The following is a 25258-nucleotide window of genomic DNA, read 5'->3' on the forward strand; positions in this document are numbered from 1 at the left end:
ACAAAAGCAGCGGTTTTAAAGAACCTTAACTGCCACCCACAAGCTCCAGTCTCAGAGAAGGTTCAGTGACAGTTCAAAGTGGAACAGCTCCAGGGAACAGAGTGGCAGGTGGAATTGTGAACACCTAGATTGAGTTAGGACACCTGGTTTCTAGGTCCCCGACCCCTTTGAGACCTTGACTAACTCACCGGCTCTCTGAGTATTGGTTTCCACATGTTCACAAGGAGGAGTCGAATGGGGTGGGCACTCAGCTTTGATGACCTTGACTATATTCTAAGCCTTATTTGTTATTTTTCAAATAATTTTGAGGCTACCGCCTATCACTCCACCAGGAAAATATTGAGTTTGATCTATACATGACCATGTTTTGTTTTATGTTTTCTTAACTTTCATATTTTGTTTAAGTTTTGCATAAATAATAAATGCACATAGGGAAACTTCAAACAGTACAGAAGAGGAAAAGGAAGATCTCCTTCCACCCCCAACGCCCAGCTTCCTCTCTAGAGTCACCACTGTTGCTAGTTTCTCGTGTGTCCTTCTAGAATTCTGCTGTATGCGTACACAGACCCCCCTTTTTAACTACAGATAGGATGACTCATACAAATAGTTCTGCCCCTTGGATTTCCCTCTCCAAACAATGTTTCTTAGAGATTGTTCCATGGAAGTGCCTGTAGATCTCCCTCCTTCTCTGCAGTAGTGCACACACAACTCCTCTCACCCAGGGCTCGCAGTCTCCCATTGGTGGGCAAGTGTTAGCCTTTTGCTGTTATAGACTGCATGCAGTGAATATTCTCACACAGGCTTGCTGGGTTTTGTATGTGCCTTACTTTGAAAACAAAGTCATTGTCTAAGTTGCGCTCTTTTTCAGTCTCTACAGTTAATAACTGAAGATGTCTAGTCTGAATGGTCAAATCTGAATTAAGTGGAAGAAAGCAGCATGCCCACCTTTCCTCTCTTGGACGGCTCTGTGTGGCTGGTGCTTTGGAACCAGCAAGGGTGTGGCTTTGGAAGAGCTCGTCTCCAAGTCTTAAACCCCCCAGATAAGAACGCAGACATGGATGAAGTGCGCCAAGCAGTGTCTGCGTGCTGTGTGGAGATGAGTGAGAGTCCACTGAGTAGCTGGGGCAGGATTTTCTACACTGGCAGGAGTCTTCTCAGGCCACTGAAGACAGTTCTGCACCCATTTATTTGTCATATCAAGAACTTACCAGACCTGAGTCATTCTTAAAAAATGTTCAAAGTATCTGATTTATAAAAATTAACAGTTAACCTCTGAACTACCAACAAAAACTTTTACAAGCCTCTTTTTCCTAACCTGAGGGTTTCTGATAATAGAAATATTCTATGTACACATTTCTCTTATAAACACAATTGGGCATTTCAGGAGGTTCACAAACGACTATACCTGGAAATGATCACCATCCCTTGCCTTGAAAGAGGTCTGATGAACTGAATTCTTCCTGGTAGTTGGACTTTGTCTTACTTGAAAAAGTATTGAAGAACATTTTTTCCCTTGTGCACAGTCCCTGGCCTCCTCCTCAGTCCTTCAAATGGAGACCGTAATTATGCTCTAGCAAGCTATGCAAATGAAACACTCAGTTATTTTGCCACCAGTCACGACTTTTTTTTCTGTTCTCAAGCTAAGAACATAAGAAATGCCCAGGTGCTTTCACTCACTTATCACATCATTTTCCGAGCCTCCTATGTGCTGGGATGGTGCCTGGGGTGAGAGTTTTTTGTGGTGGGCTTAATTCTGGGAGAGAAAGCTGAACTCTGGACAGACTATTCCTGTCCCTGCAGTAGCTCGTTATTGAGCAGAGAGCTATCAATCTAGCCAAACCTTCCTCGAAACCTTCCTGTTTGTGAACTGGACAGCTTTTGATGACTTGCTGTCTCAGTGGTACTTCCTTGCTGTCAAAGGCAACCTATGCTTATAGGGTTGCTCTCAGTTTGAGCATTTGTTCCTGTTCTTCAGTCTAAGGTGAGGCAGAGGGCAGCCAAGGACAGTTGAAAGAACAGGTGGACCAGGTCTCAGGAGGCAAATTTGAAAATAGTTCTTTTGCTAACCAGAGCATATCCCTTCACCTCTCTGGGTTTCCTCTTCTCTGCCATAAAATGAAGGGATGGGTTAGATGATCTCCAAGGTTCCTTACAAAGCCTATCATTCTAGTGTTCCACAGCCACACATAAAAACCACCTCATTTCTTCCCACATTTTTTCCAACAGCCTATTAGTTCTTGTGAGGGTAGGAGCTATCTGTTCCAACTACAAGCCCACTGCCTGATACACGGAGTGGGGGACGCAATAAAGATTTAAGTGAGTGTATCAATACATTTTTTTTAAAAGAATGGTTTAACACCCTCTCCCCCTAGGTGGAGGAAGTTCCTCCATGAAATTAATTGTTCCTTAAGGAAACCAATTCTCTCTGTGTGTGAAGTTGTTGTCGTTGGCCCTGACCTAGGAACAAATAGACTGAAAAGCATGGTTTTCATTATTATAGCATATCGCCCAGGCAGAAGTTAAGCAAATTTGACTGGTAAGCTGTTTTGAGAAAAACTAGAACCTTTTAAAATGCATTTTTTTTGTGAGAATGCTAATGATAGAATTTATTAGAGAATTTTTCAATTGTCTTCTGAAGTGAAGTATGACATGCTAAAATTAAAAATGGTAGTAAATGCAGATAAACAGAAAAACTTAAAACACTTGAAAAGCTTAAAACATTTCTAATGACTTTATCCAATCACAATTAACATTTTAATGTAATTTTTTATCACTAATTTTTCTCTTTGCAAAAACTGAAATGCTTTTCCTCAATCATTTACTTGTTCCTGAGCTTAGCTCACACTTATTTGGGGCACCCTTCTTAGACAAAGCACTAATGGGGGCCTGCCTGCGTACAGGTCTCTGGCCCAGGCACTGTTTTTACATGTGAGATGGATTCTCCTTCACCCTAGGTATTGCTGCATACCCAGCAAGCACTGAGGCTCACAGCTTCCGCAGCTCTACCATTCACATGCGGGTGGTCTGAGGAAGTGCACTACACCCAGGTGTCCTGGTGAAATGATGCCATATGTAGTGCTAACTAACCTTTGTAGAATTTAGTTGTGACCACTATGTTCTGTGAAAGGCTTAAAATGTATTATAGACAAAGGGAAGGTGTGAAATAAGATTTTTAACAGAGTACAAGACCTGAGACTAATGAGTCAGGAGTGGGGCCAGTATCTGAGGCTCCATGAATTGATTTAAGGTGATAATTACTTAAACAGTATCGATTGACAGGGAAGTACTTTGGAAGGGACCCCAGAAATCTATACTCTAAAGCACAAACATTGTGATGGTTTCCTTTTGATAAGATGTTGTGGACCCTTGTCATTGATCTCCTATGTTCCTCCCTCCCACAGTGATGAGTCACCAGCACCAGCAGCAAATGGCACCCAGTACCCTGAGCCAGCAGAACCACCCTACTCAGAACCCAGCAGCGGGGCTCCTGAGTATGCCCAACGCGCTGACCACTCAGCAGCAGCAGCAGCAGAAACTCCGGCTTCAAAGGATCCAGATGGAGAGAGAGAGGATTCGAATGCGTCAAGAGGAGCTCATGAGGCAGGTATGTCTTCCAAGGTGCTTGGTGGCGCTTTGTGGCCTTGTTGCCAAAGCTGTTGGCTAGTAGCTGCTAGCCATTAGGGTACATCCTCCTCTAGAAGCATTAGAGGCCCAATGCCCTGCTCCAGACCTCTCAAGTAGAATGAGTTTCTTGTCCCAGCCTCTGCCTGCACTATCTGCAGAGCCACCTGAGTACAGGACTAGCTACACTAGCATGGCTGCCTTTGGCTTTTGCTAGCTTTAGAAGGAGAGAAGGAATATATTCCAATTATCTATTACTTTGTAACACGTTATCCCAAATTTAATGACTTCAAACAGTAACCATTTTATGATATTACACACATCTTGGGTCTGGAATTTAGGCAGGGCTCAGCTGGACTGTGCTTTTGCTCTATGTGGTGTTGACTGAGGTCACTGAGTGGTGTTCAGCTGGTGGACAGGCTAGTCTGGAGGGTCCCAGATGGCGTCGCTCAAGCGTGTGGCACCACAGTCAGGATTGCTGGAAGTGTGCTTAGCTGGGACTAAAGCCTGGAACGTTTACCTATGGTATCTCTAGTATGGCTATCTCAGAGTAATGGCACATATTACATAGCAGCTTGGGTCTCCCCAAGAGAATGTTCCAAAAGACAGAAAATGGAACTGGCCAGTGTCCTTAAGAGCCTGGCTCTGGAACTCAGAGTCAGGTCTGCCATATTCTCTTGGTCAAAGCAGTTACAGATTAGAGCAGGTAGCAGAGGATGCTCTGTGGAAAAATGACAAAGAATCTGCGACCATATTTGATCTGCTGTGGAGCATGATAAAGAGGGGAGGTTGAGGGAGAATGAGCAAGGAAAATGGTTTGCATGTGGACTCTGGTAGAGTGGTCTGCAAACCTGTCTTGGCATTGATCATTCATTTATTCATTTGATCAGTCAATAGACTGCTCCTGTGTGTTCTCTCTAGGTCAGGCTCAAGGCTGTACCTCAAAAACTGAATAAGGAGAATCCCTGAAGGAACCCATGTTTCCCCTGCTTCTGTGGCTTGGCCTATCCAAGACAAAACATGAGCTGCTAAACTAATGCAGCACATGTTTTCTGGTCTCATAAATTTTGCTGGCTACATTTTGGGGAGGAAAGCTTCATTTATTGTTCTAATTCTTCAAACTTTGCTTTATGACTCCCATGAAGCCAGATACATGAGTAGCTTCCTTTCACTGGCTTTTAAGGAAGTAAGAAGTTATAATTGGTTTAGAGAGCTTTCTTGCAGGGAACTGGGGGCATTAGGGTAAACACTATTTTCTCTTTTAATTACAGCTGATACTTTAAAAAATATACGGAATCTATTTCTCATCAAATAAATTAAAAGATATAAAGTATCCAAGCTGCATGAGGTTTTATAAACATGGTAAATTAAAATAATTCCTTAGAGCCTTTGAAAATGAGGGAAATGAACACAAATTGTTCTTTTTGTTCATTTGAACTGTTCCACTGAACTCTGTAACTACAGTTGTGCCTTTACTCTGAGGATTTGTGTCTGAACTCATAGTTATTTCAGGTAACGGTTATTTATGTTGTTTTGAGATAAACAGTATCATGTTTCTCAGAAGGGAAATAATTACATTATTGTTTTCTGTCTTTGGATAAGAATTCCATTTGGAATAATTTTTCTATTTTATAATGTAGAATAAATTAAACAATATTATTTTAGGAACATTTGTAAGTTTTCTGTTAGTTTTAGATTTAAATGAGCTTTACTGAGTTTTTTCCCTTAGGCAAAGCCATACCAAAGGCTTGTTTCTCAGTTTCTGCCTCTTTCTTTGCTTCTCTTTCTCTTGCCCCAACTCCTTCTTTCCCACAGAAAGTATTTCTGAAAAGGGGTGGGGAAAAGCGCCCTAAATTGTTTCCTCTATTCCAACCCTAAGTGCCTTTGAACCAGAATGTATTATTGATGGTTCCTATTACAGAAATGCCAACCAAGTTCCTTAATGCTGATCCCCAGAGGCTGTGGCATTTGGTGCATTTTGCTGCCTCATAGCGTGCATTCCATTGTGTAGGACAGGGAAGGAGAGCTGTCTGGATTTGCACAGAGGCTCATACAGTTCAGCTTTGACCGTGTGTGTGTGTGTGTGTGTGTGTGTGTGTGTGTGTGTGTGGTTAGAAGGAAGAGATGAAATGGATAGTTGATGTCTCATTACTTTTATTATGGAATATAGGAAAAATGGTCTGATGAGACTACTGAAAGCCATATAGTAGTTGGAGTGGTCTATAATAGTTTTCTGGGGCATTTGTCAAGATGCCTGATGCTTCAGGTGTGGATTATGTCTATCATCTTGGTGGTTTTTCTACTTGTTGGTTTTTTGTTTGTGTGTTTTTTGGTGGGTTTTTTTTCTACTTCACTATTTGCACTTAAGCCAGGGCAGAGGCAGGGATGGATTGCCAGTAAAAGTGATATTTGGCTCAGCTGTTAGCTACCTTCCAGCATCTGGTAGAAATGTGAACTTTCCTCTCTTCATTGTGCCCCACTCTCTTGTCCTCGGCATCAACAACTGCCTGCACATCATCGGCTCACCGGGCAGTTAGTAACTCCTGCTCTCCCCATGCTTGCAGGATGGCCCTGATTATGTAGCCCATCTTCACTAGGGCCTTGTCCTGTAGGCATGCAGTTCTCTCAAAGGAGGCTTTCTTATGCTCTATCTCTGGATTAGGAAGGAAGCTTAGCACATTTAATAAGTAGACGAATTTATTCCACAATTTCTGGGAAATCATCACACTCCTGTATTTTTTTTTTAAATTTTTTAATTAAAACTTTATTGTTCAGATTATTACATTTGTTCCTCTTTTCCCCCCCCCATAACTCCCCTCCTTCCAGTTCCCACCCTACCCTCCTCCCTCACTCCCCACCCACTGTCCTGATCCATAGGTGCACGATTTTTGTCCAGTCTCTTCCCGCATCTCCCACACCCCTTTCCCTCCCAAGAATAGTCAGTCCATTCCCTTTCTATGTCCCTGATTCTATTATAATCAACAGTTCATTCTGGTCATCAGATTATTTATTCACTTGATTCTTAGATTCACTTGTTGATAGATGCATATTTGTTGCTCATAATTTGTATCTTTACCTTTTTCTTCTTCTTCCTCTTCTTAAAGGATACCTTTCAGCATTTCATATAATACAGGTTTGATGGTGATGAACTCCTTTAGCTTTTCCTTATCTGTGAAGCTCTTTATCTGACCTTCAATTCTGAATGATAGCTTTGCTGGATAAAGTAATCTTGGTTGTAGGTTCTTGGCACTCATCACTTTGAATATTTCTTGCCACTCCCTTCTGGCCTGCAAAGTTTCTGTTGAGAAATCAGCTGACAGTCGTATGGGTATTCCCTTGTAGGTAACTGAGTTTCTTTCTCTTGCTGTTTTTAAGATTCTCTCTTTATCTTTTGCTCTTGGCATTTTAATTATGATGTGTCTTGGTGGGGTCCTCTTTGGATTCCTTTTGTTTGGGGTTCTCTGTACTTCCTGGACTTGGAAGTCTATTTCTTTCACCAGGTGGGGGAAGTTTTCTGTCATTATTTCTTCAAATAGGTTTTCAATATCTTGCTGTCTCTTCTTCTGGCACCCCTATAATTATGATGTTGGTACGCTTGAAGCTGTCCCAGGGGCTCCTTACATTATCTTCGTATTTTTGGATTCGTTTTTAATTTTGCTTTTCCGGTTGGGTGTTTTTTGCTTCTTCGCATTTCAAATCTTTGACTTGATTCTTGCGCTCTTCTGGTCTGCTGTTGGGAGTCTGTATAATATTCTTTATTTCAGTCAGTGTATGCTTAATTTCTAGTTGGTTCTTTATCATAACATCGAGGGTCTCATTAGATTTCTTGTAGATCTCATTAAGTTTATCGGCAGCTTCTAGACAGTTCTTGAGAGACCTTAAAAGTGTGGTTCTGAACTCTATATCCTCCCTTGACAATTTTGTCCTGTTTCTTTGTCTCCGCATTTTTTGTGCTTTCTTGATGCACCCCCTAGTGGTCTTTGTGTGCAGTCTTGTTGTAGTTAAGCCTTGATTGTTGTAGTTAATACCTGGGGGATTTGACCTCCAGGCCAACTGGCTGTGAGAATCAGCTGTGTCTGCAGTGGGAAAACTTCTGTCCTCTGGGGAGGTGCTAATCTAGCCTTTGCCTGAGGCTATTCAGCAAATGGCTCTGTGCAGGGCTTGGGCGGGGCTGGTCACATGGGATCAACAGGGCGGGTGGAGGGAGCAGTTATGGCTGCTCTCAGTCCCGTCCCCAGAGGCTCTGCCTCTCAGTCCCAGCAACCGCTGCAAACCTCGGAGAGAAAGCTGCCCTCATGTTCCAACTGATGCCAGGCAGTCCCGCTTCTCCCGTTTGATTCTGGGTCCCTAGAGACTCGCCCAGTACTGGAGCTCCGAGCCTGAGCCTCTCTCCCGATTGAAAACGACAGCCGCTCCCTCAGCCGCCAGCCTGCTCTGCACACCTCCGCACCTTTGTATTTTCCGCACTGCGCCTCCTCTGAGTCTCAGTATGTGGTTCTCTTTCCTTCTAGTAGAAGAATTTCCCCTCAGCCAGCCTTCCTGTGGTTCTGGGTGATGTCCGTTCCATCTTTTAGTTGTATTTTTGAAGTGGTTGTGTGAGGCAGCAATCAATGGTGTTTACCTATGCCGCCATCTTGGTTCCACCACTCCTGTATATTTTTATTATTCTTACATATATGATAAATGTGAAAGCTCTTTATAAATTATGTGCTATATAAATATTCTGTTTCTTCTTTTCTTCCTTCTTCTTCCTCTTCTTGCTTCTTCCTTCCATGCCATTCATCTCTAGGCATAGAGTTTGATGATATTGTGCCATGGAGAAAACCACTTCTCAGTCCTCGTTGCACAATCTAATGTACACCTCCCAATCCCAAGGGCTCAAATGTTAACTCATTGTCACTGAAATCATGTCAGGATATTAACAAAGTGGATTTGAGGAAAGTTTGACTTCAGTTCTAAAGTGACCCTCCATTATTACATAATGGAAAAATATTTTTCCTTCCTTCCTGTATCTCCTCAATCCTTTATTCAACCAACATTTATATAGTGGAAAATAATAAATGGGACATGGCTGCCCTCAGGTAAGTTATATTTTAGCAGAGGGGACAAGATGATTAAATCTAATCATTGTCCAGAGAGGGAATTCATACACTTCCCTACTTTAGGGAATCCAGGTGGCTCCCATCTTTGACTCTTATTACTGGAGCAGAGACCAGACACCGGCAAGCACAGAGGCTTATGAATGTGAGTGCAGGATGCTTCTTTATTTTCTTCAGTGGCCCATCAGGCCAAGCTATTGAACAGCTACAGAATTAGGATCAAAGAGCCAATGAGGATTGCTATCTCCCCCAGGTAGGAACCTTCTAAAGTGAAGCAGTTTCATTAAAAATGGCTTGCTTCTACAATTAAACATTGGCTGCTGTAGCAACAGAGTTGAACTACTTGTATCTGATAATTGGTGAATTATCTCAGAATGTGTTAGGTGCTCTGAGTAGAGGGGTGCCACCAGCACTGGGGGGGGGGGGGGGGGGGAGATCCCAGGACACTACCTTTTTAAGAAAGTAGATCTTCCCCTGCTTTCAACAGGCATCTATCACAGACATTGTGCAGAGTGAACTTTCGTGAAAGACCTTCTCCACTGGTCCTGATAATGAGAGTTTGATTTTTGCTAAATTTCCCAAAAGGCTATGAAGCAGTTCTGGGCCCATCAGAGCAGTGACAACCCTAGAAAGAGCAATTTCAGTTAAAATTGTACTTCTTGGTATCTTCATATTTTTAGAAAAGGAATTAGAATTCAGTTTGTGGATATTTTTTCTTTTTTTTTTATTAATTAGAAAACTAAAGTTTTAACTTTTAAAAATATAATTGAGTGCTTTGTTTTTTCCTAATTGAGACAAAATAAGTCATTTTTCTAGGTGAAAGAAGTCTGACCCCAAAAAAGCTACATACTATATAATTCCATTTATATGACATTCTGGAAAAGGCAACCAATAGGGACAGAGGACAGATGAGTGGTTGCCAGGGTTAGGGGTGAGGGAGGAGGGCCTGACTACAAAGGGACAGCACTAGGGAATTTGGGGGGCGGGGGGGTGATGGCACAGTTCTACATCTTAGTTTTAGTGGCTGTTTCACAACGGTATGTATTTGTCAAAACTCAGAACTGTATGTAAATAAAATCATAGCAAGCATAAAACACATTCATTATAAAAATATTTAACATACTCAAAATCAAGGAAGAACATCATCACTCATGCTCTTACCTAGGTAGAGTAACTATGAAGATGTGATTTCTTTCTAGTCTTTGTATGGATTTGTGTGTGTACTTTGTTATTTAAAACACAGTTACTAGCATATCACATTACTGTTTTGTCATCTAATGCATTGGGCAGTCACTTTATTTTCTGTATCATGGAAATTGTGCTGTGACTTTGGTTGTGTCTATTCTAAGCTGCCTGGAATCTTTTCTACAACAAGGCTAAACGTATATTTTAAGATTACATGAGCCACACCTGCCTAAAATGACTATAGAATATTCTGTTTTTACAGCCTAAAATTCAACACAGTATTATAAAGGACATGTTTGCAACTTTGCCTAATGAAATGGAAAATTTTAGTAACTGGTAAGAAATTGAGAAACAGGCTTCTCAGTCCCTATTTGCCTGTCTGAGAGAACAATTCCTTTACATGGAAACAGACTCAGACCTTTATCTGAGGAGAGTGTTTCTTTTCATGTGTATTATTCATTTAAATATGAAGCCGGGGGTATGAGTGGGGGCTTCTGTCTCTAGTATTTTAATCTTCCTGTCAGTCCCCAGGGCCCCTTCTTGGGGTCTGCGTTGTTGAGAAACCGGTATTTTTCTCAAGCAAGCTCAGGACTGAGTTTAACTCCATCCTTTCCTTGATGAGGGCTCAGTGGATAGAAGAATGCAGCTCAGTCAAACAAAAATGCTGACTAAGGTTGGCCTCTGGTTGCCAGGGCAACAAGGAGGAGGACAGAGGGTTTGGGCGGGAGGCTGTGGAATTTTTTTGGCTGGTCTCAGAGATTTCTCTTAGGCTTGAACACCACTACCGGGTCCTGCTGGCCAGCTGGCGGGCTTCTCACAGCCATTCCTGACCAAGGGTGCTGGGAGGGACACACCCAGCTGTGAGCAGCACTGGTCTGGGGTGAAGGTTCTGAGGTCTGTGTTTTGTCATGTGAAGAATAGCTATTTAGAGAGGTTAAAAAGTGTCATATCATAGCAGGTCATGAAGCACACGCGGTGGCTATTTTATAAAGTCTTTCCTTTAGAAAAGGAGCTAAAATTTAACTTTTAAAAAAACATTTTATAGAATTATATTTCAGGGTTGACTGTGATTCCACCAACCTTTAAATCCCTCTAGAACAGCCTGGCTCTCTAAATTCATTCATTCATTGTTCAACATGCTCAGGACACTGAATGCAGAGCGGTGAGCTGATAGACTTGGATCCTTTCCTCACAGAGCTCTTCCGCCTTCCGTCAAGTGTTTGGTTTGCCCACAAGTCCCAGAAATAATCCATTTTCTAAAATCTTCTCATTTTTTTGAAAAAAATAATATCAATTCCAGTCTTTTTAAAAGGACCCTTTAGAAAATGTTATAAATTGAACACATTTTTAAACATAGGTTCACCAAATTTGCACGAAGGGAAAAGCAGCTGCTAACTTCTGGTCTTAATGAGATCACCAAAGTATGAAGAACTATTCCATTTCAAGGTCCATTCAGCTATTTTTTTAAGCAAAGAGAGTGTCATGGAAGTTATGCTGCTATTATAATATCTAAATTATAATGTGTTCCGTTATGTGATTCTCAGAAACAACAGAGATTATATAATAACACAATGTTGTTATATACATCCTGAATTAAAAGAGCAACAAACAGGCTGTGTATAATAGTACGGACTCTAATTGTCTTCCTGAAAATGCTAGGGTTCCCGTTGTTCTTTCATAGCGGCAGTTCTGGCAGCTGAGCGTGTGATGAAGTGTTTCAAGAAGGGAGGCTCCCGAAAATGTGACAGTGGGTTTCTAGAACCCTTTGGCACAGGCATTTTTCTATGAAGAAGGTGAATAATTCAGCATTCTGCCTCTAAGGCCTCAGCCTTTGGGCAGAGAGAGGCGCTGCTCTGCATGGGAATAACTGTTTTAATGTTAGGATTTCAAAAGGTCTTCATTTTTTCATTAGTTTCTAGTCACCCCACCCTTTATAATTAAAACAATCCAATCTTCCATTTTTCTGGAATCCCTGGAACGCACACTTATATCAAGCAGGACACCCTTGGAAAAGGTTATTGTCATTTGTTTCTCTTTGAAGTATATTCCAGGGAGGCAGGAGCCATGGCAGAGGCCGTCCTCAGCCCCGGACTGGCTGCAGAGGCCCTCACCTGTTGTGGAGTTGCTCACTCTGCTGTTGATTTATTCTGAGGGTGAGCTGCAGGCCCTGGGGAGCTGGAGGGGAGGAGGTCTGGGGTTTGCTTCCTTTTACTGACAAATCAGTATTTTCACACCTTCACCCTCCAGCTCTTTAATCACCACCCTCTCCCCCAGCTATTAGGAGAGGGTGTTGTTGTTTTTTAAATATATTTTTATTGATTTCAGAGAGGAAGGGAGAGGGAGAGAGAGATAGAAACATCAATGATGAGAGAGAATCACCAATTTGCAGCCTCCTGCACACCCCCACTGAGGACCGAGCCCGCCACCTGGGCATGTGCCCTTGACCGGAATTGAACCCGGGACCTTTCAGTCTGAAGGTTGAGCCAAACAAGCCAGGGCTAGGAGAGGGTGTTTTTAAACCTACATATACTTATTCATTTCAGGGAGCTAGATGGATGACCACAACCTCAACCAAAAACTGTGAGAGAGAGTCTCAAAGCCTTCACTTTGCAGCAGTCTTTCCACTCCAGCCTGGGTCTAGAGACAAAGTAAAGTTGTGGTGGAGGAAGGAAGGAGTGGATTACCAGGAGCAGCTTTCCAGATCTTTCTGAAACTGGCCTTTAAAATCTGAAAGTATAACTTTGCTTGATGTGTTGTGTTTTCCTAGGGCACTAGCTCCACCCATATATACATTGAAAAAGAACGTAGAACCATGCAGTTCAATCGCTTTCCCAATTCAGGACAGTTAACTGTGTTCAAGAGTTAAATGAGCTGTTTCAATAAATCCTCCTCTAAACTGTCTGAGGGGTGGGGGTCAGTATTTCCATATCAGAGCTGGGAAAACGGGCCCAGAGCAATGAAATACCCTGTTCCAGTCTCACAGCCAGTAGGTGAAAGGGCCAAAAATTTGAGGTCTGCCAACCTCAGCCCTCGGCTTTTCTCTGTCTGCCACACTGTTGGCGTTGTGGCCATGAGAACAGACTCTGGAGCCAGATCGTGGGAAAGTTGCTTGACTTCTCAGTGCCTCAGTTTCCTCATCTGCCATATGGAGACAGTTGGATAGTCCTGAGGATGAAATGAAATAGTTTGTTAAAGTGCTCAGAACAGTGCTTCACACATTGGGAGCCATTTGCAGGTATTAGCTAATATTCCTGCCTCTAAAAACATTTACTACTATGGGTTATTCATTCTGTTGGCTGCCCTACAGTACTAGCTTCTTTATAAACATGCTTTTAAATTTTTATAACATCCCAGAAAAGTGAGTCAGATGAATAAACTATCAAGAAAGGTTAAGAATTTAGTCCCAGACATTATAGCTGGGGAGTAGCTGAGCTGGGACTTGAACTCCAATCTTTTTTATGCGAAATACACTTTTTCCCTGTGCCAAGCTCAGGACATGTCTAATAGCACTGAGCCTTTCACAACTGCTTGAGAATTGCAGTGTCCAGTACCCCAGAGAATGCAGAACAGCTAGTTCCACCCCAGAATGGACTGATAATTAGAAAGTCCATCATATTGGCCTCAAGTTTGAGGAGAAGGGATCTTCCTGCTCCCATGTAATGTTTCCTTGATAGTTTGAGAGCCAAAGTGTGACCCTCAAATCTTTCTTCTGGTTAAATAGTCTCCTACTTCTCCACAGGACATTTCATCCAGACCCCTCCCATCTTAATTTTCTTTTCTGGTCAGTCTTTGTAAAGACCTCAGCAAAGTGTAGAATAGAGACCGGGATACAGCCTTGACAAGGTGGGCAGGTCGGTTGAAATGCCCAGGGGAACAGTGCTGACCTGCTACTTGAGATGGAAGCTGGGTTTGGACCAAGGAGATATCAGGGACATGGACTCCACCAGGCTTGTCTCTTGTCCATCATTATTTGTATAGCCTGTTTCGCCCTCTGGAATGCTCCATGAGGTAGGGCACTGTCTGTATTTGCTGCTGTGCCTCTGCTTCTGAGAACAGTATCTGGCACCTGCTAGTCCCCATAGTATTTAAATAAATAAATGAATGAATGAATAAAGGAATACAGGAATGAAGGAATTGTTGTGGGGATTGAGAGAGTCAGCTGACTTGGACTTTGAGCTGGGCTAAGTGGTGTGGGCCTTCAGAGAAAGCTTGAAGTTAGTAGGAAGAGCTGCTTTGGGGCTTGATGAGGAGTGTTTGGGGAGACATGAGGTTTCAGACCCCTGCTGGATGTGTTTGTTTAGGAGTTCAGGGCTGGGAGAAAGGGAAGGTAGCTTGCTGTGGTTATGGTAGTCAGGGAAGGCATCCTGGAAAAGGTGGTGTAATGGAACCTCTAAGGCAGCAGTCGCCAACTGGTGCTCCATGGACCACTGGTGGCCTGTGAGGTCCAAAAGGTTGGTGACCGCTGCTCTAAGGGTGGGTGAGATCTGACTAAATGAAGGGAGACCCAAAGTACTGAGGAGTCTAGGAAACTGAAGACTTGTTTGGGAGAACAGGGTGGGTGGGGGTGGAGGGGATACTGGGAAGGGGTCTATGAATAGACCTGTTGAACGGGAGAGGAAGTGGGAGATGAGAGACAGACCAGGGGGCTTGGATGTGCCTCCAGCTTAGCATTTCTTCTGCCTCAACTAGAGGAAGCTGAGGATGGAGCACAGGGTTGGTTATGGCAGCTGCACCATCAATTCTCTGAGTTGGAGTCCTGAGTCATGTCCTGGACCAGCTTTGATCAACTGTCCCCCTGTTTTCACATCAGTTTACGTAGTCCGGTGCTCCCATCTTCTATCTTTGCTTCAGCTGTTCCAGTTCCAACAGTCTTCACTGTCTGCTGCTTCTTGGTCAGTGTTTGCCTCTTGGTTCTGCCTACACAGGTCCGTGGGTGTCAAGGCAGCTAGAAGCATACTGAATCTGGGGTTGAATTTTATACTTAAACTTAGTTGTTTTTTATTTTTATTTATTTATTTTCTTTTTTTAATTAAATCTTTATTGTTCAGATTATTACATTTGTTCCTCTTTTTTCCCCCCCATAACTCCCCTCCTCCCAGTTCCCGCCCCACCCTCCGCCCTCACTCCCCACCCACTGTCCTCATCCATAGGTGCACGATTTTTGTCCAGTCTCTTCCCGCATCTCCCACACCCCTTTCCCCCCCAAGAACAATCAGTCCATTCCCTTTCTATGCCCCTGATTCTATTATAAGCACCAGTTCATTCTGTTCATCAGATTATTTATTCATTTGATTCTTAGATTCACTTGTTGATAGATGCATATTTGTTGTTCATAATTTGTATCTTTACCTTTTTCTCCTTCTTCCTCTTCTTAAAGGATACCTTTCAGCATTTCATATAATACAGGTTTGATGGTGATGAACTCCTTTAGCTTTTCCTTATCTGTGAAGCTCTTTATCTGACCTTCAATTCTGAATGATAGCTTTGCTGGATAAAGTAATCTTGGTTGTAGGTTCTTGGCACTCATCACTTTGAATATTTCTTGCCACTCCCTTCTGGCCTGCAAAGTTTCTGTTGAGAAATCAGCTGACAGTCGTATGGGTATTCCCTTGTAGGTAACTGAGTTTCTTTCTCTTGCTGTTTTTAAGATTCTCTCTTTATCTTTTGCTCTTGGCATTTTAATTATGATGTGTCTTGGTGTGGTCCTCTTTGGATTCCTTTTGTTTGGGGTTCTCCGTGCTTCTTGGACCTGTAAGTCCATTTCTTTCACCAGGTGGGGGAAGTTTTCTGTCATTATTTCTTCAAATAGGTTTTCAATATCTTGCTCTCTCTCATCTTCTGGCACCCCTATAATTCTGATGTTGGTACGCTTGAAGCTGTCCCAGAGGCTCCTTACACTATCCTCGCATTTTTGGATTCTTTTTTCATTTTGCTTTTCCGGTTGGGTGTTTTTTGCTTCCTCGCATTTCAAATCATTGACTTGATTCTTACGCTTCTCTGGTCTGCTGTCAGGAGTCTGTATAATATTCGTTATTTCAGTCCGTGTATGCTTAATTTCTAGTTGGTTCCCCAATATAACATCGAGGGTCTCATTAGTTTTCTTGTAGATCTCATTAAGTTTATCGGCGGCTTCTAAACAGTTCTTGAGAGACCTTAAGAGTGTGGTTCTAAACTCTATATCTTCCATTGACAATTTTGTCCTGTTTCTTTGTCTCCGCATTTTGTTATGCTTTCTTGGTGCACCCCCTAGTGGTCTTTGTGCGCAGTCTTATAGTTAAACCTTGATTGTTGTAGCTAATTCCAGGGAGGGTTTGACCTCCAGGCCAAGTGGCTATGAGAATCAGCTGTGTCAGCAGTGAGAGAACTTCTGTCCTCTAGGGAGGTGCTAATCTAGCCTTTGCCTGAGGCTAACCGGCAAATGACTCTGTGCAGGGCTTGGGCGGGGCGGGTCGCACAGGATCAACAGGGTGGGCTGGAGAGAGCAGTTATGGCGGCTCTCAGTCCTGTCCCCAGGGGCTCTGCCTCTCTGAGTCCCAGCACCCGCTGCAAAGCTCGGAGAGAAAGTTGCACTCGCTCTGACCGAAGCCAGACAGTCCCGCTTCTCCCGTTTGAGTCTGGGTCCCTAAAGACTCGCCTGTATCTGGAGCTCAGAGTCTGCGACTCCCTCCCGATTGAAAACGCCAACCGCGCCCTCCGCCGCCAGCCCGCTCTGCGCACTCCGCACCTCAGAATTTGACTTCAGCACTGCGCCTCCTCTGAGTGTCCGTATGCGATTCTCTTTCCTCCTAGTTGTAGGACTTCCACTCAGCTAGCGTTCCAGTGGCTCTGGGTGATGTCCGTTCCGTTTTTTAGTTTCACTTTTGAAGTAGTTGTTCAAGGCAGCAAACTCCGGCGTTAACCTATGCCGCCATCTTGGTTCTCCCTAAAGTTTTATTTTGATACACGAGATGCAAACGCTGCTTCACTTCCAGCAGACCCGGGCTTCTATAGTTGATCCTGGGCATTGCGTGTGGTAGACTTCCCCTCACCTTTTTTCGGTGAGTTTTCCACACCTTTTCGGTGAAAACTTCCTTTTCTCGCTCCAGCGAGACCTGCACTTCCAGATTACCCATTGGGCGCCAGATGTCAAGTAAGACTCCCTCCACGTTCTGCGTGGAGTAGGGTTCGGTATCTGAAAGAGGAGCCGCACAGCAAATGAGAGAAAAAGACATGAGATAATTTTGCAATATTGGGGGACCAGGCGGCAAGTCCCAAAGGACTTCCCTAAACTTAGTTGTTTTTTAAATCCTCCCTAGTTTGGATGGAGATGTGTTCGTGAGGATTCCCTTTTGTTTAAAAAACTAGGATTTCATGCTGCTTTTTTTTCCTCCCATTCATGAGCAATAGTAGAAAAATACTGTCATTCAAAAAAACGGTGATACTTTTAGAAATTCTAAATATAGAACTATCCTATCTAATAAAAGAGAAACGTGATAATTAGCCAAACATCTGCTACCCTTTCCATTGGCTAATCAGGGCGATATGCAAATTAACTGCCAGCCAAGATGGCAGCAGGCAGCCAGGCAGCTTGAAGCGAACATGAGGCTTGCTTGCTTCAGTGACGGAGGACTCCAACGTTCCCTGCCTGGCGCTGCAGGCCTCTGAGCTTGCAGTTTGAAACATTGTTACAAATATAGAAGCTAAACAAAACCCCAGAAACCAGCTTTCAGCCAGCCAGGATCTCAGAGCTAGAGTTGAAACAGTGTTTCGATTATAGAACCCAAACAAACCAGATACCTGCTTTCAGCAGTGGAGGCCTCAGAGCTGGAGCCAAGCCTCAGAGCTAAAGCTGGCCCAGAATAAAAAAAAAAGAGAGAGAGAAAGGAGCAGTTGGGAGCTTCAGTCACCCGCCAGCCTGAAAACAGCCCTCAGCCCCTCACCCAGACTGGCCAGGCACCCCAGTGGGGACCCCCACCCTGAAGGGGGTGTGACCAACTACAAATAGCCATCATCCCTCATCCAGGCTGGCCAGGCACCCCAGTGGGGACCCCCACCCTGATCCAGGACACCCTTCAGGGCAAACCAGCTGGTCCCCACCCGTGCAACAGGCCTCTATCCTATATAGTAAAAGGGTAATATGCCTCCCAGCACAGGGATCAGCGGAGCCGCGAGGCTTCCCGGCACCAGGATCAGCGTGACGGGGGCAGCGCCCAAATCCCCTGATCACCCTGCAGCTCTGTGTGTGACAGGCAGCGGTGCCCCAACCCCCTGATCAGCCCTGCTCTGTGTGTGACAGGGTGTGGCGCCCCAACCCCTCCCACGGGCCCTGCTCTGTTTGTGACAGGGGGCGGTGCGCCAACTCCCCTATTGGCCCTACTCTGTGAGTGACAGGGGAGAGCTCCTCAACCCCCTGATCGGCCCTGCTCTGTGTGTGATGGGGGGAGCTCCCCAACCCCCTGATGGACCCTGCTCTGTGCATGACAGGGTACGGAGCCACAACCCCCCTGATGGGCCCTGCTCTGTGAGTGACAGGGATGGTGCCGCAACCTCCCCATCGACCCTGCCTTGAGTGTAACAGGGGCGGTGCCCCAACCCCCCAATCGGCCCTACCCTGAGCGTGACTGAGGGTTGCATCACAAGCTCCCGATCCGCCCTGCTTTGTGCATGACAGGGGGCGGCACCCCAACTCCCCAATCAGCCCTGCTCTGAGCCCGACCAGGGGCTGCACCTAAGGATTGGGCCTGCCCTCTGCCACCCAGGAGCAGGCCTAAACCAGCAGGTCGTTATCTCCCAAGGGGTCCCAGACTGCGAGAGGGCACAGGCCGGCTGAGGGACCCTCCCCCCCCCCCCCCCGAGTGCACAAATTTTTGTGCACCGGGCCTCTAGTCCTATTTAATAAAAGAGTAATATGCAAATTGACCCTAACAGCAGAGCCATTGGGAATGACTGGTCATTATGACACACACTGACCGCCAGGGGGCAGATGCCCAAATGCAGGAGCTGCCCCCTGGTGGTCAGTGCACTCCCACAGGGGCAGCTCTGCTCAGCCACAAGCCAGGCTGTCGGCTGCCAGAACAGTGGTGGTGGCGGGAGCCTCTCCCGCCTCCTCAGCAATCCTAAGGATGTCCGACTGCAGCTTAAGCCTGTTCCCCACTGGAAAGTGGACATTCCCCGAGGGCTTCAGGGCTGCCAGAGGGATGTCTGACTGCCAGCTTAGGCCCGATTCCCTGGGGAACGGGCCTAAGCCAGTAGGTGGACATCCCCTGAGGAGTCCTAGACTGTGAGAGGGCACAGGCCAGGCTGAAGGAACCCCTCCCCCCACCTGATTACACAAATTTTTGTGCACCGGTCCTCTAGTTATATTATAAAATATAATTAAGTGAACTGAAAATTCTCACCATTCTCCATTTATATTAAAAACTAATTTAACCCTGGCCAGTGTGGCTCAGTTGGTTGGAGCATCATACCTTATACCGAAAGGTCATGGGTTTGATTCATGGTCAGGGCACATACTCAGATTGCCTGCTCCATCCCCAATGGGGTGGGTACAAGAGACAACTGATTGATGTTTCTCTCTTACATTAATGTTTCTCTCTCTCTCTCTCTCTCTCTCTCTCTCTCTCTCTCTCTCTCTCTCTCCCCCTCCCTCTTTCCCTTTCTCCCCTTCATCTCTCTCTAAGATCAATAAGAACATGTCCTTGGGTGAGGATTTAAAAACAAACAATCACCCACACACACACTAATTTTATGTTATACAAAAAGGTTTAAAAAAGAAATTGTTTTCTTAGTCTTGCTGATGCATCATGATGAACTTCACACTTTAATCCTTCAGGGTGGAAGTTGACCAGGAAGAAGTGTCAGACACTCAGGCCACACAATAGTGTGACCTTTAAGATTTTTTATTTTGTTTTCAAGATTGGAATATAAAACATGAGATGATAATAATAACAGTTAACATTGATTAGATGAGCTCATGTTCTATGAGCCTTACATATGTAACCTCACTTTATCATCACAGCAGCTCTATTGGGCAGATGCTGTTGTTATCCCCACTCTGCAAAAGAGGATCACAGGAGTTAAAGAATTGGCTGGGAGATGTCAGGGCCAGAGTTCAAATCAAAGCATCTAGCCCTGAAATCCCTGCTCCTGACCACTTTGCCCTCCTGTTCACTCTCTATGTTTGGAGCAAGGAGGAGTGTAGTGGCATTATCACATGAGGATGAAGTTTGTGCCTGGTTAGTAAGCAGTGTATACTACAGGCTGTTATTGCTCTCATATTTGTGGTTGAAGGTGAGCTGTAGGCAGTGGGGACATAGGAGTGAACATGACAAAACCTTTCCCTCTTGAGCTAATGGGAAAGACAGCCAACAAATATATAAGTTGCTATGGAGAAATTTTCATGCAATCTTTGAGGAGATGGCATTTGTAGGAAATAAACATTAGTGAGGGAGTGAACTTTGGGAATATCTGAGGAGCATGTTCCAAGCAGAGGGAACAGTTGGTGCAGATGCTGGAAGTGGGAGAGGCAGCAGGGAGGGGATGTGTAAGGGGATGTGTCGGAGATAAAGGAGGAAAGTGGACAGGGCTGTCCTGCAGGGCTTTGTCATGTTCACTCCTATGTCCCCACTGCCTGCAACAGCTGGGATATAGTAGGTACTCGATAAATATTTGCTCAATGAATAAGTGAAGAACATGTAGGTGGGTTTCCAGTAGGGGCCAGCATGATCTTCGGGTTGGCTGCTGTGTGGAATAATCTTGGAGAAAGTGTTGCCCCTTATGATAACTTTCCAACTCAGACTAGCCTAATTTATATTTCAAAGTTATGGCCTGGCCATGTAGCTCAGTTGGTAGGAGTGTCGTCCCATGCACCAAAAGGTTTCAGGTTTGCTTCCTGGTCAGGGCACAAACCTAAGTTGCAGGTTCAATCCCGGTTAAGGGGTGTTTGGGAGGCAACAGATCATGTTTCTTTCTCACATCAACATCTCTCTCTCTCTCTCTCTCATTAGTAAAAGCATATCCTCGGGTGAGAAATATAAAAATAAAGTTATTCAGATGCATTTAACACCCTTTCTGTATTCTCTCATTTGTTAATCATTTGAAGGTGGAAAATGATACTGTGAGTCCCCTGCAGACAGAACAAGGCCTTGTGCTTATGATGACCTGAGAGTCAAGTCGTTCAAGTAGAGAAACAGTGCTGCTGGAGAATGGAGCTTTGGTTATCTTTAATTTAAAATAGATGAAACAAATGTGAAATGGCACAGTGAACCTCTTTCCCCATTATAGTGCAGGTTCTTTCAGCTTTGATTATTATACACATGCATGGGTGGGGTTCCTACACCTGGTAGGAGATCAGGGCCAATTGGGGTTGTCTCACCCAGTCCTGATAGGGGCCGGGGGAAGGGATGGTGGGGAGGGCTGCGGGAGGTTGGCTACTGGTGCGGGGGAGATTGGCAGGCCGAGGGAAGTTGGCTGTGGGAGCACACTGACCACCAGGGCGCAGCTCCTGCATTGAGCATCTGCCCCCTGGTGGTCAGTGCGTATCATAGTGACTGGTCGATGGGTCTTTTTGGTCATTTGGTTGTAACAGTCGCTTAGGCTTTTATATATATACTAGAGGCCCGGTGCACAAAAATTTGTGCACTCGGGGGGCGGAGGGGTGGGGTCCCTCAGCCCGGCCTGTGCCCTCTCGCAGTCTGGGAACCCTCGGGAGATAACGACCTGATGGCTTAGGCTTGCTCCTGGGTGGCAGAGGGCAGGCCCAATCCCTAGGTGCAGCCCCTGGTCCGGCTCAGAGCAGGGCCAATTGGGGAGTTGTGGCCCCGCCCCCTGTCACACACAGAGCCGCAGGTTGATCAGGGGGTTTGGGCGCTGCCCCCTCTCATGCTGATTCTGGTGCCTGGAGGCCTCGCGGCTCCGCTGATCCCGGTGCTGGGAGGCATATTGCCCTTTTACTATATAGAATAGAGGCCTGGTGCATGGGTGGGGGCTGGCTGGTTTGCCCTGAAGGGTGTCCTGGATCAGGGTGGGGGTCCCCACTGGGGTGCCTGGCCAGCCTGGATGAGGGATGATGGCTATTTGCAGCTGGTCATACACCCTTCAGGGTGGGGGTCCCCACTGGGGTGCCTGGCCAGCCTGGATGAGGGATGATGGCTATTTGCAGCTGGTCATACACCCTTCAGGGTGGGGGTCCCCACTGGGGTGCCTGGCCAGCCTGGATGAGGGGATGATGGCTGTTTGCAGCTGGTAACACACCCTTCAGGGTGGGGGTCCCCACTGGGGTGCCTGGCCAGTCTGGGGGAGGGGCTAAAGGCTGTTTTCAGGCTGGTGGGTGACGGAAGCTCCCAACTGCTCCTTTTTTTCTTTTTTTTTTTTTTTCTTTTTTTATTCTGGGCCAGCTTTAGCTCTGGCTCCAGCTCTGAGGCTTCCGCTGCTGAAAGAAGGTATCTGGTTTGTTTAGGTTCTATAATGGAAACTCTGTATCAACTCCAGCTCTGAGATCCCAGCTCGCTGAAAGCTGGTTTCTGGGGTTTTGTTTAGCTTCTATATTTGTTACAATGTTTCTTAAACTGCAGGCTCAGAGGCCGGTAAGGCAGGCAGGGAACGTTGGAATCCTCCGTCCCTGAAGCAAGCAAGCCCCATGTTAGTTTCAAGCTGCCTGGCTGCCGGCCGCCATCTTGGCTGGCAGTTAATTTGCATATCTCACTGATTAGCCCATGGGAAGGGTAGCGGTCGTATGCCAATTACCATGTTTCTCTTTTATTAGATAGGATAGATAGTTTTTTTGAATTTTATTTACATATTTAGCCACATACAGGCATTAAAAAAAAGTTCTATATTGTATTTATGTGAAATATGCCAGGAGTAATTTAAATGAGGAGGAAAACTTATACCTGGTATCTGGTATTTTTTCTTATAATGTAAACATTTTCACATTATATCCTTATAAATGATAAATAATTCATATGCTTTATGTATCTAATATGGATTTTTTTTTATTCCATGAAACTCCCAAAATGATTCTTATGTTTGTATTCAGACTACCTAAAATTACAAACTCAAACAGTATTCTTAAAACATGGTGATAGCCCTAGCTGGTTTGGCTCAATAGATGGAGCGTTGGCCTGTGGACTGAGGGATCCCAAGTTCGATTCCGGTCAAGGGCACATGCCAGGATTTCGGGCTTGATCCCCAGTAGGGGGCCTGCAGGAGGCAACTGATCAATGATTCTCTCATAATTGATGTTTCTATCCTTCTCTCCCTCTCCCTTCCTCTCTGAAATCAATAAAATACATTAAAAAATAATAAAAGGGCATCAGTTCAGGGTTAAAACCCACATTTATTAGTGTATGAATGTGCGTGAGGGGTTGGTGGGTTCTAGGCTCCTCACACCAGGTTCAGTCCCTGTTGGTCACCCCTATGAGGCCTTCGGGTAAGCTTTGGTTGCGAAATAAGGTTTCCAATGCACACTGCTTGCCATGTAAGGACCAGCAGACTTTTCTATATTCAGAGGCATTTCCAAGATTTGGATTATGGATTAAAATTAACTTTAAAAAAAATCTCCTTTCTTTTTGTTTGCTTGCTTTTTATGGATTAACTGAATAAAATCTGTGTTAGTTAAGTATTCTGATTATTTGCAAGCTAAATGAGCAAAAGTGAACCAGGAGCCCTTCCTAGCCAGCGCATTAATTTCAGTGTATGTTAGCAATGCAATTTCTTATCAGTCAGCCTCACGTATGTGAGAAACATGTCACCGTAACTCCTAGTAACAGTGCAGTGAACTCTAGTAACTGAAAATTTTTATAGCCGATGACTTCACTAGACTTGTCTAGACAGCAGTTAACTCTGTGAAATCATAGCATATTAGGGCTGGAACAGATCTAATAAAGATATTGTAACTTACATGGCCTAAATATTCTCTTTGCCATTGTAGCCATAGGGTGGGGGTTTATGGGACAGTGAGACCAATGTTGTTAGCCTGGAAACTGGGCAACTGATAGGCATAAGTATGGAAAGGGCCTAGCCTTGGTTTTGGATGAAGTATAAACATGCAAAACTATTCTCTGGAATTTGAAAGAAATTTGATGTCTGATTATGTTTGTCAAAATGGGAGAGACTCCCTGGAGGTTATACCTGAGAAAATAATTGCAGTCAAATCCATAATCTTCGGGTTGACTCTCTTGGCAAAGTAATATTAGCTTTTAAAAAAATAATGCTAGCATTCTGATTTTTGCTAATGAAATGCAGATGCTCTCAAACATTCATTCAGCAGAGGGATTTGGACTAGGTCTGCATGTTTCCCTAACCTTCAGCCATTTTAGTCCTTGACAAAATAATTAGTCTATAGAACAACTGATTGACAAGTTTTTAACTGATTGTTTTGCTCTCCTGGCTACCGACATAAAAGTGCCAGCTATGATTTAATGTAGAGCTTGAACTCTGTAATCCCACAGTTTTACTGGACAGTGCCTGGCAAAGACCAGAATGTACCTGCTAGTGCAGAGGAGTCCAATGTCTTTGATTGATGGAGATTTGGTCTGAATACCTAGGATAAAAATAGGCTTGTCTCTGAGCAAGTGCCTTGAGAGGCCTTTCTAAGATTTGGGCATTTAAGCAATTGGGTGGATGGGACATTACTAAGTGTCCCGAGAAGAAATATTAGCTGAGCTTCTCATTAACTTTGTGAATGTGAGGAAGTGTCTTTCGCCTGTAAGACTTTCTTTCGAGAAAGAACACTGACGATTTCCTGATGATTTTGACTTATTAGCAATTAATGTAAAGTGCTTTGTATTTGGTGAAATGTTTTCATGTGAAGTATACTTTGCTCTGATCCTGAGACTGAGGGAATAACTCTTGTCTCTCCCTCTGACTGGCATATTTCTGCAGGAAGCTGCCCTCTGTAGACAGCTCCCCATGGAAGCCGAGACTCTGGCCACGGTTCAGGCTGCTGTTAACCCCCCAACCATGACTCCAGACATGAGATCCATCACTAATAATAGCTCAGATCCTTTCCTCAATGGGTAAGTGAATATTCGGGACCACTTATTTTTGCTTACTTTATTTTGTGATCTAGAGTATGGTGGGTGTTTGTTTGTGTGGGAAAAGGTGGGGAGCTTGGAGGTTAGAGTGAGGATAGAGGTAGCAAGTGGTGGCAGAAAAAAAAGCAGAGGAAGTTAACTACTTTTCTTTTTTTAATCTCAAATTTAAAAATTGGTGATATGACATGGACTGAAACCCTTGTCAATAATTTTAAAATGGGGATGAACTTATTTCAGTGGGATGGTGTTACACAGTAATTATTTGGAAAAATCTTGTGTTTTAATGTAGCTAGTGGGGGTGGGGGATGGGGGAAGCATGCCATGTGACAAATAGAGAAC

The 25258-nt window shown here is 44.5% G+C and overlaps 1 protein-coding gene across 1 annotated transcript in view; it reads left to right on the forward strand.

The window, feature by feature from the left end:
- LOC308516480 (WW domain-containing transcription regulator protein 1) overlaps positions 1 to 25258 on the forward strand; it is a 75334-nt gene that overhangs the window by 37344 nt on the left and 12732 nt on the right. Inside the window, exons 2-3 of the mRNA XM_081087445.1 lie at positions 3402 to 3604; positions 24768 to 24901. Of these exons, the coding sequence (XP_080943571.1) occupies positions 3402 to 3604; positions 24768 to 24901 (337 nt within the window). The remainder of the gene's footprint in view (positions 1 to 3401; positions 3605 to 24767; positions 24902 to 25258) is intronic.

Source organism: Myotis nattereri (assembly GCF_964212035.1).
Source record: "Myotis nattereri genome assembly, chromosome: 3".
Taxonomy (NCBI): domain Eukaryota; kingdom Metazoa; phylum Chordata; class Mammalia; order Chiroptera; family Vespertilionidae; genus Myotis; species Myotis nattereri.